This window comes from Oncorhynchus mykiss, chromosome 9, assembly GCF_057628025.1.
Source record: "Oncorhynchus mykiss isolate SJ-2025 chromosome 9, ASM5762802v1, whole genome shotgun sequence".
Classification (NCBI taxonomy): Eukaryota; Metazoa; Chordata; class Actinopteri; order Salmoniformes; family Salmonidae; genus Oncorhynchus; species Oncorhynchus mykiss.
This window is the reverse complement of record NC_143030.1, coordinates 42,004,828-42,021,413: the sequence shown is the minus strand read 5'-3', so window position 1 is coordinate 42,021,413 and position 16,586 is coordinate 42,004,828. Positions and strand designations below refer to the sequence as shown.

Below are 16,586 nucleotides of genomic sequence, written 5' to 3'. Positions count from 1 at the left end.
TGAACAATAAAACAAACGGTAAAGCTTGAGAGGGTTACTCCGACGGAAAACCACGCTCAGTTGAGGTAGCGGTGGTTAACAGTATAACAAATCCCTTTTTTCCCTTTTTTGTTTGGCAAGTGTTCATAAATTGTAGTTTGAATGGTAAATGTACTCGTTTCAGTACACACAGTTCACAGTTCAAGTGTGGTTCATGTCATCAGAGTTAACCAGTAATCTTTCTTCCTTTGATGAACATGTATTGGCCCTTGAACCCAGCGTTCTTTCCCTCTTGTTGTGCCTTCTGTATAAGCGGCCACAGTTTCTCCCTGGCAGTCTGATCCTGTGGTATCAGATCTTCTTTGATGCGAAGCTTCTTCCCATCCAGAAACTTGTTCCCCGTGGTCATTTTCCAGATATGTCCCTGTAGTGGTGAATAGTGAAGCGCAGGATGACATTGCAAGGGGGTCCATCAGATCTTCGTTTCCCAAGTCGATGTACCACGTCGATCTTGTCTTTGATGCACGGAACAACCTTTCCCAGGATATTGATGACTACTTCTCCAATGTCCTCTCCCTCTACCTCTCTTACACCTTGGATTTTCAGATTCCACCTGCGAGAGTACTGTTGAAGTTCAGCTACATTCTCACACAGCTCGTTATTTTGGGATTGCAGTATCTTCAGCTTGTTCTCTAGGAACATTATATTTTTCGTGGTCTCGCTCACAACTGTGTGAAGCTGACGGACAGTCTCTGACAAATTATAAATTTTCTTTGTTTCTTCAGTAGCCCTCTCTATGATGGACCCTTTGAAGAATGTGGTGTTTTGTTTCGTAGTCAGGGTCTGGATTACATTGAAAAGTTCAGACATGAAAATGTCCTCTTTCACTTTTTTTCTCTGGTGGATTTTTAATTGGGGTCTGAGGTAAAGATGTTGCAAGGATCTCGTCCTGGTCCATCTTGTTCTTTCTCTTGCTTGAGCTCGCAGCATCTTGGGTATCCATGCTTCTCTGGTTCTCGTCGTAGCTAGCTAGCATGCTTGCCGTCTTCTGTGGATATTGGATATTCAGTCCAATTAAAGCTACTGGAGATATAAAGTGATTTGACGTCACTTCTTTGATGAGCACATCTAATGTAACTCTGTGGCAGCACCCAAGGCTTGAACTTTCGGGCTCTACCCTTAGATTTGGCAGTGACGTCGTGTCCCCATGAGTGACAGAACACTGAGCCAATCACGGCGCAACTAGAGAACATTACCAACCCCTACACTCCGTATTTTCCGCTGGCTGTCCCACCACCACAGAAAGCACTGAGCTAGGCTGAACAACCTGTATTTTGCAACTGCCTTACTCAAGATAGGAAAAGAGACCATGTTTGTATGGAGGCTTTATTCACTAAATTTTTATTTGATTTTTTTTACATTGTTGCAAAAATGATGGGTCACCACTGATTATGATCACACTTCCTCAATTCAAATATTATGGCGACAATATACCAACGATGGTTTGGTATGGTTTAGAAACTTGGGAACCAAGCTCGAGTTATCAGTGTAGCCTGTTATCACCTGGACTTATATCTTCGCGCCTAGAAAAAAAACAGTCTAGGCTTCCATCATAACTGTCAATTTATTGAAAAGAAATATAAGAAATACAGCTTGGAAAAAAATTATCTTGAATTGTCCATTGGAATAACAGACATTCTGGGGCTATAATTACATAACCAACGTTCAGTAAACACTGGTCCTGTGCTAATAGGGCATTAGAGACATATGACGGAGCGGTGGTGGACAGGGGGGACCCCCAATGTTAGAAGCAGGTAAATGCAGGCAAGTCTCAAATAGCTGCCTGTCCCTTTTAAATAGCTGGGCAACGGCACACATTTCAGCAAGTACACGCCTGTTTCAAATAGACGCCAGGTCTAAATGAATTGTTTACAAGGTTACCATGAATTACCGTATCGTTTACGAGGTTTAATGTTTGATTTGATACATTGAATAATTCAGTAATGCCTCAAAAAAAATGATGGCAGGTCTAAAACATTTTCTCTCTGTTGTCAAGTGGGCCACAAAAAAATAATAATTCTGCTCTCAATTTGCTCATCCCTCGTCTAGAGGATAAATTGCATGCGTTAACTTTGTGTAGGAGAGAGGCAGCCATGATGATATTTTAAAAATAATAATAATAATTTTGTAGAGTGAAGTGATTCATTTGACCTTCTATGACTACCCTTTTTGAAATTAAAACCATTTTAACTGTGTATGTTACTGGTTATTACAGCAGAATAACTGTATTATAAGTTGAAAATATTACGTTAAGTTTCAAACCATACAGTGTTGGGCCAGTAACTGAAAGTGTGCTGGTTTGAATACCTAAGACGTCAAGATTAAAAATCCGTCGTTGTGTCCTTGAGCAAGGCCCTTAACCCTAATTTAGTGTACTACTATGGCTGACCCTGTAAAACAACACATTTCACTGCACCTATCTGGTGTATGTGATAATAAAAAAAATTATCTTAAGTGAGAAAATTACTAGTAAAGAAATCATACAATAGCAGAGAAAGAGTACAAAATGGTTGTTTAATTGAATATATCCACATTAACAGGCCCTAATACATGACTTCTGCATGTCAATTTAACCTTGTAAATTTGCTAATTTGTAAGTTAATATTTGTCGGTATCCTTTTTAAATTAGCATTTAAAATATTTTTTGGATTACGGACATGCCCCAGACCCGCGTAACAAAACGTCCCCAACCCCCCCCTAATGTCAGTTGTTCTTAAGCCTCTGTGATGGAACCTTGTTGTTCAATAGTAAATCCATCTAAAAAAGCCTTTTACTGGCCATAATTGCCAGTGTAGCACATGTGTGAAATGTACTCCACAGCCTGAAGTGTCTCCACTTGCGCCGCTGACTGGTAAGATGCTTCAGTAGGGCGGTCACGTGGGCTAATAAGGCAATGGTCCTGTGTTCGAGCCTCGGTGTGAGCCGAATCAGAAGGAAATGGTGCTCGCTAAGCAAGGAGCATGAGGCCCTTTACGTCAGTGTCAATCTATTTACAACGGATCAATTCTGATGGTGAATATCCCCAAAATGCATTCCACAAAAACAGCAACTGTGTCACTGGCCTCTGTGCTGATGTGGGGGTGTGGTGGGAATTGCATGTGACAGTGCTTGTGTCAGGAAGGACTTATCTGTAATGATTCAGCACATTGGTATGCGTGGCTGCAGGTAGCATCTTTCCACAGAGCCAGTCCCTACGGGCTTGGAGCAGCCCCCTATGCTAAATGACACTAGGAAAGAGAGGGCTGTCCATGGGTGTCGTGACTGGCCTCAAAAGAGGTTATGAGACAGCTTATCATTCTCCGACTTAAATAGATGTGCGTGTGTGTGTGACTGTGTGTTTGCACAGGTGTGTTGATCTATTCAGATTCATTGACCAACAGGGTATCACATATATTTACACTGAAATGAGGATTGGCAGTGTTGGCAGTAAACATTAGAAACCCGTTTGGAATCATACTGTGTGTATACCATTACTACTACATCATGAGAGGAAAACTTGTTTTTGAGGTAACATTTCTCAAAACAGCAACAACAAATCCATCAGATGAAAGCAACCCCCAGACAGACAGCTCTGCTCTTTCACCATGACACCGCCCTGCCGCCTGCCTTAAGAAGCCATCTCCATGAGATCTCATAATATCACTTTCATCCTTGAGAGGTTTGGAAGTACATTATGCATTAAATGAGACTGAGGAATGGCACCAGAGTAGTGCATTATTCACTCTACTGGCTGTGATCATCTTCTCCCTGTTAGTGGCTTTGTTATCAAAGCCAATGGGGAGGTGATAAAGAGAGAGATGCACACAGATCCTGCTAGTCTACAGAAACACACAACCATGTTCCGACACATTTCCCTTCCCAATCGCTCTTTTCAGTCTTTTTTTCCCCACACTTTTTCCCTTTGATCAATATTTCAACGAACAAGCGAGGTGCTGTAATCTTGGATGCTGTTACACTGCATTTGGACGAACATTATGTTCATAAACCTGAGGGGATTGCTTCACTTCCACTGTAAGTCCGGAAGGAGCCAGGAAGGATTGTACACTAACTACAGTACTTGAAGTTAGTTATTCACTTATAAAAGTAGACAGTAGGGCTATGCAGCAGAAAGCCAAGAGTGAGTGGCAGGCCAGTGCAGATGTAGTGTATAAGGGTTTTTGCTGCAGTTCCCTAATCCCCATGGCAGTGAGCCAGGGAGCGGGCCTGGCCTGCTGATGCCTGAGTTAACCCATGCTCGGACACATGGTATCCAGATGGGCATGCACCAGTAGCTGGTATCAGGTGATGGTATCGGAGCTATGTGCCCTTGCAGATGCTACCAGAAGTGTGTTACCAGATAGATGCCTTAACCCAGTGGTTTCCATTTCAGGTCCAGCATTTGTCCCCAGTGTCAAATTACATACCACCCAGTCTGACATGCAGCCTTCAACCTTCACCAACGTCAAGTATCCCCTTCAGTTGTGTACATAGCTACCTGCTGCTTCCCAGTCTATCCTGCTGCCAGTAATCAACCTCTCACCTCTCCGGCACCAGGAGTAATAAATAACTAAGTAGCCTTGGCTTGAGCGAGCTGGAACAGCTAATCTCCTGTTTCTGTAGCGTGAGGCAACTTCATGAACCAGTAAAACCCTTTGGACAGGACGCTAGTTTTGATAGTCTAACCAGGAGTGAAAAAATGTGCATCACCTTCCAGGGTACAACACATTAGTTGTGGATGAGGGAAGTCACCACCCACAAGATATAAAGCACTCTGAAAGACATTATCATTGTTATGGTCCTCTCTGCACTCTTCTTCCTTCCTCTGGATGACCAGTCAGTTCTGTGCTTGGTGCCAGTGAACGTGTGCCCCCCCCCCCCTGTAGATTTTCAGTGTGAAACCACTCATATATTCCGCTGAGGCAAAGCCATTTCGAGGGTCTCTCTGAGTTCAGCTTCACAAAGCATTGGCCCGCTCTGTGATGGAAAAGGAGGCCCTATCATTAAGCAAGCAGTGTGGAAAGAGTTTTGACAGAGAATGCCAAGAACGCCACCAGCCTAGAACCCTGTGCTCAGCTCTACAAAGCCCAATTCTTCATGAAGATATATGAATCCATGCAGCACTTGTGTGATGGATGTGACTGGGCAGTGGGCACACCATTGAAGAAAATATTGCATGCACAGAACTCTGGTGGGCTATAGGGCTACATTTCAGAAAAGTCCTATGTAATGAAAGGCATTATGTATGTCAGGTATTTCATCACAAATCAATATAAATCAAAGCTGTCGGAATTTAAGAGGAACAGGAGATTGAGATTGCACATAACTTTCAACCTATTCATCTTGGAGCCCATTCATCGTTCAAGGCTTCACAAAACAACAAAATCTCAGGTGTAATATACCGTACCGTAGCTATTGTATTCCACAAACTAACTGAGCTCTGTGGATGATGTCACATCTTAACAGCTTCCATTTGGCTCATAATCTTTCTCATCATCTATAACCACTGTGGCTTCCAGACGGTGGTCGATAGGAAATCTTTGCTCTGGTCCGGATCGTTCAGGGAAAGGGGATAGCCAGCTTTGATATTCCTCTCAGGTCTCCTTCACAACCCAGTGTCTCATTGATTTCCTCCCCTGTCAGTACATTAACCCATCTGGAACACATGTGGTGACCAAGACAGCTTTTAGGTAGACAGGTTGGCAGGTAGGTTTTTTCACAACTCTCACACACTAATTGGGGAAAATAAATTGACTGTCTACTTTAGTTTAGCGTGCATGATTGACCTCAGTCCTGCTTGTGTGATGTCAGTTTCGACAGTGCATGTGCTATTCTGCAAACAATGACAAGTCTGTCATTTAAAAAAACAGTCTTGATTACAATCACCTCACTTTAATTTACCCTTGTACAAAATAAAGTTTGCTGGCTGTAGTGGAGCGGGTCGAGAGCTTCAAATTCCTTGGCGTCCACATCACTAAGGACTTAAACATGGTCCACACACATGACAGTGCCTCTTCCTCCTCAGGAAGATTTGTCATGGGTCCACGGATGCTCAAAAAGTTCTACAGCTGCACCATCGAGAACATCTCGACTGGCTGCATCACTGCTTGGTATGGCAAATGCACCATCCTTGACCGCAAAGCGCTACAGAGGGTGGTGCGGATGGCCCAGTACATCTCTGGGGCTTAGCTCCCTGCTATCTAGGACCTCTATGTCAGCCGGTGACAAAGGAAGGCCCGAAATATTGCCAAAGACTTCAGCGATCCAAGCCATAGACTGTTCACTCTGCTACCGTCAGGCAAACGGTACCGGAGCATCGGCTCACAGCTTCTATCCCCAATCCGTAAGACTGCTAAATGGTTAATTAAATGGTTACAGACTGTCTGCACGGACTCTATGCTGTTGTTTTGTCTGTTTTTTATTTGGATCCCCGTTAGCTTTTGCCGAAGCAGCAGCTAACGTCATCTTCTTGGGTTCCACAAAAAGTAACAAAACACTGATGGACAAGGACAGTAACACACATTTTTATATACAACGATATACAAACAATACAACTAAAAACAATTGTGCGTGTGTTCACACACACACACACTACGCTGACACTCTCACACAAAACCCACACACTTTCACACTCATCATATGCTGCTGCTACTCTGTTATTTATTCTTACTCTAATTATCTATCCTTATGCCTAGTTGCTTTACCCTGCCTTCATGTACATATCTACCTCTGCACATTGATCTGGTACTGCTTAGCCCTGTATGTAGCTTAATTCTTGTGGATTTTATTCCTTGTGTTAGTATTTTATTTTCTCCTCTATTTACCGTATAAGCAGGTCTTGCTCTAACATGCGCCCATGAACCACACGGTGTTTTGCCATGGCCTGAGCTAAGCAACTGGCTCTCTTTTCAAACAGCCACACAACATTCAAGCAAGGGCAGAGGCTCTTTCTTTAGAGCATCCGTTTACAAGCGAGTTAAATATTTTGCCAAATACCAAGGACCGGTAATGCACATCCCAATCATTGGAGCAGGTATATGCATGTATGTTTACATATCGATTCTTCCTCCAGTCCCACTCCCATTTTAATTGGTATACCTGCACCTTAATTAATCTGCGTACTGTACAGACTGTGACATTCAAGCGCTCAACGTAAATGTAACGCTATCAACTAAAATAACACATTAGCATCTCACAGATTTAAGAACTCATTCATGGGCGCCACAGCTGGCCAATTTGGCTCACCTCATCCTGCTTCCCATGATGCACTTCTCCACACCCACTTAAGGCTGCCGAGCAGTTATTGGCATCCGCTGTGCCAGAGCAGGCATACAGATGAGCTGTGTGCAACCGACTGAGTCCCACTAGGCCAGACCCACTGACGCAAGCAGGAGGACGAGGTGTTTGATCAGCGATTTCAGACCTTTAACACATCTCCAGAGACCCTGGGATGATGACACTCCCTTCATCCCCTCTGTCTGTGGCAGGGCAGAGGGGGGGAGCGTGGTGTGTGACACCATCACTGGGCTTAGGGACAGATGGGAAATCAGTTCGCTGCTCCTACAGCTCAAACACGGGAGGGAAATGAAGGGGGACAAACTTGTGTATCACATGGAAGAAGGGATGTGCTATTAATTTTTCCCCGGCACTCTACCACAGAGGCTTAGAAAATGGTGTGCTGCAATTGTTGGATGCCTTAAATATACAGTAGCCTCTGTTCCAATCAATGTGATTGTTCTAGCCAAGGACACGCCCCTTTCACTCCAATGTGAATGTGTGTTCCGTTCTCCCTGCAGGGTGTAATAAGTTCCAATCAAGAAACAAGAAGCCATAACCACAAGTTATTCATAGAGGCAACGACATTTGAAAAGTTAAATGTTTATTATTCAGCAATGATCTCACAAACACTCAAGCCGGACGGTAATTCTAGTTTTTCCATTTTGCTGCATAGCACTGCTGAGAGATGAGTAAGGCAAGACGCTTAAAACACAAGGAAAGCAGGGGAATAGACTGTCTGCACATTAAAACTGAAAGCATTCAACATAAATCACCTTGAAAGTTTCACAGCTTTCTTTCTCCAAATACCAAAATAGTGATTATTCTTCCAAAAATTGCAGTGCAGTCTCAATAGGCCTCAATAATAACTTATCAGAGCTCGTTTCAAGGCCTTCGGCGCATACATACAGTACATGAACATATGCCTCGTAATACATAGGTAATTTACAACGGTTTCTAAGATCCTGAAGGGATTGTACACTGAACAAATATATAAACGCAACATGTAAAGTGGTTGGTCCCATGTTTCATGAGCTGAAATAAAAGATCCCAGAAATGTTCCATATGTACAAAAAGCTTTTCTCTCAAAATGTGCACAAATTTGTTTTACATCCCTGTTAGTGAGCATTTCTCCTTTGCCAAGATAATCCATCCACCTGACAGGTGTGGCATATCAAGACGCTGATTAAACAGCATGATCGTTACACAGGTGCACCGTGTGCTGGGGACAATAAAAGGCCACTTCAAAATGTGCAGTTGTCACGCAACACAATGCCACAGATATCTCAAGTTGAGGGAGCATGCAATTGGCATGCGGACTGCAGGAATGTCCACCAGAGCTGTTGCCAGAGAATTGAATGTTCATTTCTCTACCATAAACTGCTTCCAACATCATTTTAAAGAAGACCGGCCTCACAACCACAGACCACGTGTATGGCTTCTTGTGGGCAAGCGGTTTGCTGATGTGAACGTTGTGGACAGAGTGCCTATGGTGGCGGTGGGGTTACGGTATGGGCAGGCATAACCTGCCTTTTATCAATAGCAATTTGAGCGCACAGAAATACCGGGACGAGATCCTGAGGCCCATTTGTGAGGCCCATTTTTTGTAAGGCATCTTTGACCGACAGATGCATGTCTGTATTCCCAGTCATGTGAAATCCATAGATAAGGGCCTAATGAATTTATTTCAATTGACTGCTCTCCTGACGTGAACTGTAACTCAGTAGAATCTTTGAAATTGTTGCATGTTGCGTTTATATTTTTGTTCGGTATATAATGAAAAACTGAAAGATGGTTCACATTTCCAAACTATTTCACATTGGTGATTGACAGAAGAGCTGCCTGTCTTTAGGCTCAATAAGCACTGTACTGACCAAAGCATTTAAAAATGGTTAAATACAACCAAGTTTCAAAACAAGAATGTCATCAAAGTGAACACACTGACTGACCATATCCTGCTTTTGAACATAGGTGCTGTGTCCTTAATATGCACACTAACAAAATGGACGGATTCAGTGGTTATACTTCACAAAATCAATATGCTACATTTCCCCCAAATAACATTTAAACATAACCTGAAATCAGTATCTTCATGTTATCATTTGCTGCTGACAACTAGGCTACCCAGGAGAGTATTTTGTCAAATTCCTGAGTTTCAAAGCAACAATTCTTGATCAACAACACATATCTTCAAGCTTAGAAGTACATTTTTGAAAAGCAAAACTATTAAATGTGAAAAGCAAAATGGGAGTATAAATTAGTTAATTTTAAGAGGCTGCAACAGTTAAGTACTGGTATGAAATCAAACATAACACGGTATAACTACAAATACTGAAAACAGAGTACAAAAACAAAAAAGCTAACTAGTTTAATGTACCATGCTTCACACACAAAAACACACACCATGATTCACACATCATGGTCTGACTGGTCATGAGTCCGGAGATGGCTGATCAGGCCAATCCGTGACCGACAAATCTTGTTGCAGGGATGGTTTGTGCTGTGCTTCACATACACACAGGGAGATTCTCAATTGGTGTTGCTTGACTCCTAGCATCCTTTCCTCCATCCTCTCCTCTTTTTTTGAAAATGGTCAAAGGTAAAGGTACTCCAGGAAACATGCAAACAAATGGGCTTGTATGAAATGAGACTTCTCCACTTCCGCATCAAAAGGCAAATTACATGTGCAGAGGAGGAATACCAAAATATGTTGTGTCATGTGGTAAAAATAAATGTTGCTGGTTGTGCCAGACATGTTATAGATAACAGATAAGTAGCGTATCAAGGAGACAAGCAAACTTCTCAGTTCACAAATTTACACTCTCCTACATATGGCGACCACTTATCGGTTTCCCGAGTCATGTTGGAGAGGAGTCGTCGAGGAGAGGACGACTTTTACCCAATTGAGAACACGCGCACACACACACAAAGATAGCCCTGTTGACTTCATATTGCTTAAAGTCTGTTTTCAGTTCTAATTGAAGGGCACATTTTGGGGCAAATCATAACTTCCATGTAAGTCAAACATTCACTTAGTCTCCCATTGACATCAATGCATGACTAAATGAAAATGCAACTTTGTAAGAGTTTGCCCCTTTTTAAAACAAACTTCACATACTTTTGAATACTGTACATATGACCGAATTAAGCAGTAAGATTCTCTGCCATTCTCCTCTGAGTGACAAAGGCACCACTGCCCAATCCCATGTAGAGTTCAGGCCTGGGGTGTTGTCAGAAGCTCGGGTAGGTACTGTAGGGATCCCTACCGGGAGTTGTAGTCTGGGGAGAAGAGTCGTAGTTTGTGGCTGCTCCTTGTGTCCGGGGAGGTCATGTTGTTGGTGAAGGAGTTTGAGACGGGTGAGGCAAAACCTGGATCAGAGGTGGGAGTGAGGCACAGCAGGCTAAACAAATGGAACAGTACTGAAACTCAAGCACCCTCAATGGTGCAGAGTATATGAGCAATAAACAGCTCTAATCAATGTCTCCAAACAGCTATTCAACAAATGTCTACTAAGCAAATGAGAAAAACATTTTTCCAAACACAGCTGAAATAAGATATAAATGTACTGCAGTTACCTCCTTCAATTCAATTGTGTTGCAGAGGTATAAAGACTATTAGAAAGGGGCAAACTGAAATCAACACTATTGTTGATTTCAGTTTGTGAAAAGTGGAAATAATGTAAACATTGACAGGTCTCTCTCTACCTGAAGGGGACGGTGTCCTCTGAATGAAGGCTGGGTGAGGTGCTAAGTCCCTCTGAGAGAACAGTGCATGGCACACTGGGTAGGAAGAGAACATTAATGTTACCTGTTAGAATGGTCAAAATGTCTCCATGGTCCCTGAAGCTTTGCAGTATCATCCAAACATTCACTATCCAACCCACATGTTCTTTAAATGATATTGAGTCACCTACACGGACCTGCTAACAAGGTGAAGTTTTCCAGCAAAAACACAAATCTTAGTTGGGGATGTGGCTACTCACCGATGATGATGATGGCGGTGCCAGCCAGTAGCGCGAAGATGGTGAAGAACATCATCTGGTAAGAGTCTATGAAGGCCTGCAGGAAATGGGTTCCCTCCATGGCAACCACGGAAGCAGCAGCTGGAGAAGACAAAAGCGACGGGTGAGACTAGGACATGACACTGCTCAGTGCTTCTTTCTAACAGTGATGAGCGCGTTACCTTGTACAAATGTTGAAAAATTAACATTAAAAAATCACAGTTGAATGTTTTGATACTGCAACGACAATAGGGTGGTGCTAGTTGACACTTCCGTGAAATCCTAACGTGCTCCATTTCTCAAGCCCTTGAGCAACTAATGGCTTTATGGATGTAGGGTCAGATAAAACGACTGACCTGAATATTTTCAAGGAAAGTGTCCCACAGTGTCACACTGCTATAATTATCTCAAATAATATTAAAAGGGTGTTGAAAGTATCCCCCTTTTACAGTATATCTTGTATCCTGCACCATCACAGAGTCATCACATCTACCATATCGTCAACCCTGTCCCACTCAGAGATGGCTGGCTGACCTTGCATTGTGGTGCTGGGATCAGTCACGTGGATGAGGGTGACTGGGATGACGAGGAGCTGGCCAGTGGATGAGCTGGTTATGGACACGGAGGCTGAGGCTGCAGCCTGGGGGTCCACCACACTGACCGTGTACTTAGAGTAACTGGGGAAGCCGTGGAACACTTCTCTCTCCTGGACCGAGATGGACGGAGAGCTGGACGACACCTAACGGACAGGAGTGATGGTGGGTGAAACACTGGGGTTTATGGAGAAGTGACATCCAGTGCCAAATGCTATACCTCACTCATTGTCCTCATCATTCATTTCCCTTTTTAACGGCTTCTGGAAGGTATGAGACCCACGTCAAAAGGCACTTTCAAATAAAGTTGATTGATTGACAGACAGACATACCTCCAGGCTGCCGAGTGCTGCGGTAGAGCCATAGACAGTGAGCTCTGCGTCGGGCTGCAGGTTGCTGAGCAGCAGCTCTGTCTGGTCAGAATACAGGCCTGTCTCCACGGGCAGCCTGGCACTGACCTGCTCCCCAGAGAAGGCACTGCCCTCCACCCCAGCCCTCACCAACAGGCTGGTCATGGACAGGCTCAGCACCCGTGTCTGCTGGTCACTCAGAGACTGCAGGGTCAGAGAGCAGGAGTAGAAGCCTGGGAGGGAAAGCGGGAGGTAGAGAGATAACATTAGGTGTCGGTGTTTCTAAAAAGAAAGGTGACATCAAAATTGGTCTTATTTCAAGTTGTTCACGTTTATGGATACTTCTTAGACTATGCTTGTCTTCCACAACCACATGGTCCCAGATGCTTAAAACATGATTTCCCCATTAAAAGCCTCTTCATTAGAACATGATTTAAAAAGGCACAAACGCAATAGCCATGAGAATTCCATTTAAAACATGATTAGAACCCACTAAATTCTCATCCCTTATGTAGCAATAGTGGAGGGAGAATATTTCCCCACCTGTGCTGGTGTTTAGTCGGTTTACCTTCCCCTCCAACCCTACTCCAGAGTCATCTCACATTCATACAGGTCCATTAGTCACACACCACCACCCCCCCCCCACCCCCCCCACTCCACCATAAGTCTGCACTGGGCTGGGGCAGGAGAGGAGCCCCAAACTCCCCAAAACAATTAGACCCATTCTGCTGAATATATCACCCCAACACCGTTTATGGCCTTCAGTAAATTATTCCCTTGTAAACAGAACTTCCTTGCCCTCTTTGCCAGAGCAGCCCCTGGTGCACTGCACCGCACACACACCAGCTGACCCACTGTGGGTTTAATAAATCCTTCCTGCTGCAAGCATTTCTAATGGGTGATTCATGATGTGAAGGTCAAATCCATTATGCACAAGTAAACTGAAGGTTGGAGAAAAGACCATTCAGTAAACATACTGCCCAACATTCACCACCTCATCTTCCCTGAGCCCGAGAACAGGTCTTACCGGTGCTGGGGTCGAAGCTGATGTGTGTGAGGTAGACGTCATGGGCGGAGAACTCGACGGCGTCGCTGGTGAAGCTCAGATGGCAGCTGATGGAGGTCTCTGGGTGCAGCAGGGCGATGGAAGCGGTCTGGGCAGAGGAGCAGGAGCCTATGAGGTTGGTTCCCGTCTCTCTGGTGGTGAGCAGTATCCTGGTGTCCCTGTCCCCCCTCACCGCTGCAGGGTGAGCCATCACCGCTGTCCTGGTGGCCCCCTCCACCACCACCTGGCACAAACCAACACAGTGAGCCACAACACTGGTATTACTTGGGGTGAATCTCAAGTCTGTAAAGTAGTCTCAGCTCATTGTCTACTTTCCTTCCTCTGCACTGATATAAAAGTTACGAGGACTGGTAAAAAGAATTCCAGCTAGCCTCCACATTGCATTCACCTGTCCTGTGATTTAAATCCTATGTATGTGCAAATTGAAGTGAACAGCTGGGCCTATTCACTTCCGTATTCAGTACAGCAACACGGTACCAGTTAACATCTCCATTCAGAGCCTTCTCCTTTAAGATGTGTTGTTCCTGTCGGAGTGTTAGCTACTGATCCAGATAGCATCTATCTAATCCACTCCACACTCATCCTCCTCAGTCACTCACTCCCAGCTAATTGGGAAAGATTCATATGTAAACACAGGAACACATAGAAGCCTGTAGCAGCCGGAAAGAGGGAGCTGCCTGGAAGAGACAGACATAAGAGGCGGTGAGAGATGTTCTTTGAGAGAGAGAGAGTGAGTGAGAGTGAGAGTGAGAGTGAGAGAGAGAGAGAGAGAGAGATCCATCTCAAAGAGGAAGGCTGGGCTAATGAATCTTCTCCATGCTGCCTGCGTGTCTCTTTGTGGAGACATCAGACCCACAGCAGGGGGTGGGAGGGGAGGGCCGTCACACACATTACACTGAGACAGCCATGATCATCTAGTACTGATCATGATGATGGTCTTATAAGCATCTTTATAGTGTCAGATATTTACTGTGTAGAACTCTCCCTTAAGGCTTCAGGTCTGTTCTAGGGTTCACATTGGTAGTTACAGTCTTGTCCCATTGCAGTTAACTCCCGTACGGACTCGGGAGAGGCGAAGGTCGAGAGCCGTGAGTCCTCCAAAACACGATCCTGCCAAGCCGCACTGCATCTTGACACACTGCTCACTTAACCCGGAAGTCAGACGCACCAATATGTCGGCGGAAACCCGGACGACGCTGGGCCAATTGTGCGCCTCCTCATGGATCTCCCGGTCGAGGCTGGCCGCGACACAGCTCGGGATCGAAACCGGATCTCTAGTGACACCTCTAGCACTGCCTTAGACTGCTGCACCCCCTCAGACGTCAATTCAACATCTATTCCACTTTGGTTCAACGTCATTTCAGTGAAATTACAGGGAAACAACGTTGATTCAACAAGTGTGTGCCCAGTGGGTAGTGTTGTACACCTCTCTAGAAACCGGAGTGGTATATACTGTTTGGATAATCATGATTAAACCATTTGTTGTTGCACAACATACTTTCATCCCATCTCTCACACACAAATGTTCTTTGGTAGCAAGGTTGTCGTTACAGTACCTCTCTGTAAGTCTTCAGCAGCCCAGGGATCTCATAGTAGACAGTGGTGGTGCCTGCATCTCTTGCCACGGCCACGCCCATTTTAGAGTCTATCTGCAGCACGCCAGTGGATGAGGAGCTCCAGGTACCCGGGACACCTGTAGAGAAAAGAGTAGAGCTGAAAAACTCCCCTTGGTTCAACACTCATCTTGAATATTCACACATCATTTACTGTAAGACTGTCTTTTCCTTCACACTCCTTCCCGCAGGGCTGACAATGGTAATGCTTAAATCATCTGCAGAAAAATTACTCCATTCCGAAGTAGATGAAAACAAACAAGGATATTGCAAAATATATCAATATCACACAGTGGAGGCTGGTGGGAGGAGCCTTAGGAGGATGGGCTCATTGTAATGGCTAGAAAGGAAATGTGGTTTCCATGTGTTTGATACCGTTCCATCAATTCCATTCCAATGAGCCCATCCTCGTATAGCTCCTCCCACCAGCCTCCATTGATATCACATATTAAAGATGCAACATCCCAGAGAACCATGTGAAACTGCATCAATCCAACGAAAGATCCATTTTGCTCCAAAAAATTCTGAACATCTGAACATCTTTGCAGATAAGCCTCGTCTCAATTTCATGCACCTCGGTAGTACAACCAGTGACATCGTACCTGTTATTTTACAACACCACATGAACCCCTCTTTGACCTCTCACCTTGGGGGCTGAGGAGTTGGGCGCTGAGGCAGACCACATCTCCCACCACCAGCCTTGTGGCGTCCTCGGGGTGGATGGCGTGCTGAACGGGCAGCGCCAGGTAGTCAGCCATGCCTGCCTGCTCCTCGTCCCACACGGCCAGCAGGGTGAGGCCCACGTTGACCGTCCGCACCGTCAGGGTGTTGTTACCCGGGCCCCGGCCCATCTGCACCAGGTCATCCCTACAGACAGACAGGAAAGGAAATGGTCAACATGTAGTAGGTTGGTATGAGTAACCAATGGCTGTCCTTGCATAATCAGTAATCAACTACCTCTGCCTGGGCACAAGACTAAGTGACTCGCCTGTGGCCCAATCACATTCAGAACCCCTTAGTACCCCACCATGAGCCCCTTCCTTACTCTTATTTGGACAGGTCTCTCCTAAAGTAGTCTGGCAGCACCTTGATAAAGTAATGGAATCAATTTATTGTGCAGGCCAATGAGGGAATCCCTAGCCAGGCTGAGCAGTGCAGTCTCCCTTCTTCACACACTCCCATTAATTTAGCTCACTCAGGTGGAAACTACTCACTCTGAATGGGGAGGAACGAAAAGCAGTCTAAATTAATGTTGGGTACCTTGGGAGAGACCTGCTGGCTTAATACCCTGCCATGGTGCACTCATTAACTGTAGTTGTACTGCTGTAGCATCCGGATAAACAGACTTGGGCTGTGCAACTTTCACACATACGCACACTTTATGTGGCACTCTAACAGCAAAACACAGCAGAAAACCAGTGCTTTCACTTCTACATATTTCAATGTCAAGTCTATCTTGTACGTGCCAATATAAAGTGCCTTCGGAAAGTACTCAGATCCTTACGCACCCCCCCCCCCTCAATCTACACACAGTACCCCATAATGTCAAAGCAAAAACAGGTTCTGAAATGTTCGCTAATTTGTTAACAATAAACTGAATATTCAGACTCTTTACTCAGAACTTTGTTGAAGCATCTTTGGCAGCGATTATAGCGTAGAGTTGCCTTGGGTAT

At 44.7% G+C, this 16,586-nt stretch overlaps 1 protein-coding gene across 1 annotated transcript in view; it reads right to left on the bottom strand.

Moving 5' to 3' along the window:
- Window positions 1–7,877: 7,877 nt before the first annotated feature.
- nup210 (nucleoporin 210) overlaps window positions 7,878–16,586 on the bottom strand; it is a 70,265-nt gene continuing 61,556 nt past the window's right edge. Inside the window, exons 32-39 of the mRNA XM_021615545.3 lie at window positions 15,560–15,780; window positions 14,857–14,993; window positions 13,262–13,523; window positions 12,217–12,467; window positions 11,826–12,030; window positions 11,274–11,393; window positions 10,996–11,070; window positions 7,878–10,659 (exon numbers count right to left, since the gene is read on the bottom strand). Coding sequence (XP_021471220.3) covers window positions 10,553–10,659; window positions 10,996–11,070; window positions 11,274–11,393; window positions 11,826–12,030; window positions 12,217–12,467; window positions 13,262–13,523; window positions 14,857–14,993; window positions 15,560–15,780 — 1,378 coding nt within the window. The 3' untranslated portion in view covers window positions 7,878–10,552. The remainder of the gene's footprint in view (window positions 10,660–10,995; window positions 11,071–11,273; window positions 11,394–11,825; window positions 12,031–12,216; window positions 12,468–13,261; window positions 13,524–14,856; window positions 14,994–15,559; window positions 15,781–16,586) is intronic.